The sequence below is a fragment of the Arvicanthis niloticus genome, unplaced genomic scaffold (assembly GCF_011762505.2).
Source record: "Arvicanthis niloticus isolate mArvNil1 unplaced genomic scaffold, mArvNil1.pat.X pat_scaffold_755_arrow_ctg1, whole genome shotgun sequence".
In the NCBI taxonomy this organism is placed as follows: domain Eukaryota; kingdom Metazoa; phylum Chordata; class Mammalia; order Rodentia; family Muridae; genus Arvicanthis; species Arvicanthis niloticus.
In genome coordinates this window covers 2,689-6,075 of record NW_023046356.1, presented here as the reverse complement: position 1 = coordinate 6,075, position 3,387 = coordinate 2,689, and the positions used below count along the sequence as shown (strand labels likewise).

Genomic DNA, 3,387 nt, shown 5'->3' with positions numbered 1-3,387 from the left:
GAGAATCTTCCTACCTCCCACTGTCACGGAGAGCCTCTGCAGTCCTTGACCAGCCTGGAGCAGGTGCCTTTAAATGCTTCCGTGGCAACCAACTCCTTCCCCAACCCCCAGACCTTACCAAGAGGCACTTGTTACTCCAGCAAAGAGGAGATTGCAGATAGAACCCAGGGCCGCCTGGGATGGATCTGGGGTCTGGAAGTAGTGATTGTGAGGACGATGTCACCTTCCAGCTGTGGCTACAGCTGTTCCTCTGGGCCCATCTGGCTGTCCGTTTCCTGGGTTACCTGCGCTGCACTTTCTGGGGACTAAAGCCTCAGTCAGCACCCTGAATCCTGGCTGGGAACTGGTGGGCCCCAGTTTGCCCCATGGTACCTAACCCCCATGCCATACTCTGCTGGGAGAGGCAGGCAGCAGGTGAGTGTGGGCTTCTTGCTTTAGGCACGTGTTCTTGCATCACCACCTCCTTTGCATGTTTTTTTTTTTGTTGTTGTTTTTGTTTGGTTGGTTTTTTTTTTTTTTTTGTTTTTGTTTGTTGTTTTTTTTTTTTTTTTTTTTTTTTTTTTTTTGTTTTTGTTTTTGAGAGGCCTTGTACTTGAGATCCTTCTGTCTTAGCCTCCTAATTCTAGGATTATAGCCCAGTATATTCTTTGTGTTGTCTCGCTAGGGATAGAGCCTAGGCCTTGTGCACACTGGCAGGTGTTCTACCACTGAGCTTCAGCTTCAGCTCCAGCCCCTACTCTTTCAATACAGGTTCTTACTGTATATTCTAGGTTGGCCTTGATAGCAGGATCCTGCCTCAGATCTCGATACTTTAAGTCTGTGATGCCACTCCAATCCTGCTCCTCCTGGCACTGTCCCCCCTGTGCTATGACCCCAAATGTCTAGGTATAGTAGCTCATATGCATCCCCATACTAGTGAACCTGAGTCGGGAGGACTGCTCTGAGTAAAGGGAAGCCGGGGCTGTATAGTGAGCCCCGTGTTACACTGGGCTACAGTGTAAGATCCTGTCTCAGAAAATCAAGGGAGGGACCTTGATTTTCTACCAGATGTGGTAGTGCAAGCCTCCAATCCTAGCACTCAAGAGATGGCAGAGGCACAGAAAGCTCTGAGTTTGAGGCTAATCTGGAATCACTAAAGAGTGAGTTCCAGGACAGCCAGGGCTATGTAGAGAGAGACCCTGTCTCAAAAGAAAAAAAAAATCCCAAGAGACTCTTGATCATACTTCTCTAAAGGAGCAGAACTGATGGAGTGAGTACTTATATATGGGGTCATTAGAGTGTTGTATAGCCTGTGGCTTGGGTTGTTGTTCAGTCCCAAGACTGGATGTGTCAGCAGTCCCAATCTAGTGCTGGAGTTCCAGAAGATTCCTGGACAGCTGGTGGTCTTCAGTCCGCACTGGAATACTGAAGAAGTAGGTTTTAGCACCAGCAACAGGACAGATGAGTGGCCAGTACAAGTGTGGGCAAGCGGGCAGAAGGCAAAGTAGCCTTCCTCCATGTCCTTTTATGTGGGCTGTTGCCAGGAGGTGTGGCCCAGGTTTAGGGCTGGTCTTCCCACCTCAAATGATCCAATTAAGAAAACCCTTCACCAGTGTGCCCAACTGCTGGGGTTTTAGCAGATTCCAGATATAGTTAATTTGCCAACTAAGATTAACCGTTAGATAGAATGACTGGCATTTCTATACCATAAACCTGGTACCAAGACCACTGTTCCAGCTCTTTTACAAGGGTGAAATCAGGACTGTCTCCCCACCAGCACCCTACAAAGTCCTCATGGTTTATCCCCATTTGCTCCTATAGAAAACTGAGGCCCAGAGAGAGAGATGAGTTGTCAAAAGACATACAGTTTGCCAACATCCCAACAGATTCTGAGTTCTCACCCTGAAGTCCTGTCCCTCAGCTGCCTCTCAGTCTTTAGGCCTCATTTTCCTGAGCTATTAAGTGGTTAAAACAGATGTAAAGAAGGTGTCAAACAGATCAAAGAGAATGAAATGGGTGCCTCAGCCAGTCACCAGGGACAGCTTCTACATTAGGAAGTGAGATGCTGGCCTCAGAATGCTGCAAGCCCTGGGACGAGCGTGCCTGAAGGGAGAAAACCAGTGAAGCAGCTCAGGGGCGAGGATTCTCCCTCAGCAAAAGCAGGCCCAGAGCCAGCAGGGGCCAAGGTGACAGCTGAGCCCACCAAGGGCACCTGCTCCACTAGCCCTGTAGGCTTCCACTAGGGCCTGGCCTCAACAGAGGAGCAGCCAGATCAGAGTCTATTAATACCTCAGCTGGCACAACCCTGGCCAAGGAATGTCTCTTAGTGCTGGGGGAGCGGGGTGGACTGGCCTATGTGCCTCTTGGTCCTGTCTTCCCAAGTGCCCATGTGCCTCTTTGGGTGTTACAAGAATCTGATACCTACCTCTGTAATTAGTGGGATATTGGGCCAGCCCAATCAAAATGCCCCAAGTTGCCTCTAGGATCTCCCAAAGGCATTGGTAAAATAACAGATTCTGGCTTGAAAGAACCATACCCCACTTCCTACCAGAGTGGAAAACTTGATGTGCCTCGAAGCAAGGGCTCATCACCTAACTTGTGTCTCTCTCCCTCAGTGAAAGAGTTCCTAGCCAAAGCCAAGGAAGATTTCCTGAAAAAATGGGAGACCCCTTCTCAGGTGAGCACCTCAGAGTAAGCGGTACCCAGGCTACAGTCGCCAGCTCGGTCACTGTGTGCCCTGCCCAGCCCTGCCCCAGTCCCTTCTAACGTGCTCACGGTGCCTCCACTTTTCATTGCTGGGCCCCCACCCACTGTACCCTTGCACCTGGCAGCCCCCACTCTCCATGCAGCTGCCAGCAGCTCCTGGGCCCCAGGCCAGGGCCGGATCTGGCCCCTGCCACCCTGCCTGAAAGAATGTCCCCTGGGTCATCTCCACCCACTCCCCAGGGCCCCCCTCTGCCGGTGACACAGGGGACTCCCCAGCTCAGAAGGCTGCTGGGAGGTGGCCCTGACCCCTCCCATTCTTGCCCACAGAACACAGCCCAGTTGGATCAGTTTGACAGAATCAAGACCCTTGGCACCGGCTCCTTCGGGCGAGTGATGCTCGTAAAGCACAAGGAGACCGGGAGCCACTACGCCATGAAGATCCTGGACAAGCAGAAGGTAAGACGAGCAGCTGCCAGGCTCTCCGGCTGCCCACCGTGCTAGGCCACATCACCTATACTGCTTTTCTGCCCATTTATTCACCTCACCCGGCTGTCAGCGCCAAGGGCTCCACCAGAAACATACATGCAGCTGTTTGTAAATTAGCAGTGCAGCCTTCCCCTGCACCTCAGGATTTAGAAAGGTCCAGTGGCAACTTGGCCTTGCCACAAGCAAAATACTGTGCTGAGTCCAGAGAGTGGAGGG

General features: G+C 51.6%; 1 protein-coding gene across 1 annotated transcript; it reads left to right on the top strand.

Moving 5' to 3' along the window:
- Positions 1–3,156, top strand: LOC117702402 (small integral membrane protein 46-like). Its single transcript, XM_076706441.1, has 3 exons — positions 1–414; positions 2,595–2,656; positions 3,013–3,156. Exon 1 carries the CDS (start codon positions 180–182, stop codon positions 327–329), a length of 150 nt encoding a protein of 49 aa, XP_076562556.1. The 5' UTR covers positions 1–179; the 3' UTR covers positions 330–414; positions 2,595–2,656; positions 3,013–3,156.
- Positions 3,157–3,387: the final 231 nt, after the last annotated feature.

Excerpts from the sequence above, each read along its gene's own strand:
- LOC117702402 (XM_076706441.1), top strand. The coding sequence starts at position 180 with ATGGATCTGGGGTCTGGAAGTAGTGATTGTGAGGACGATGTCACCTTC.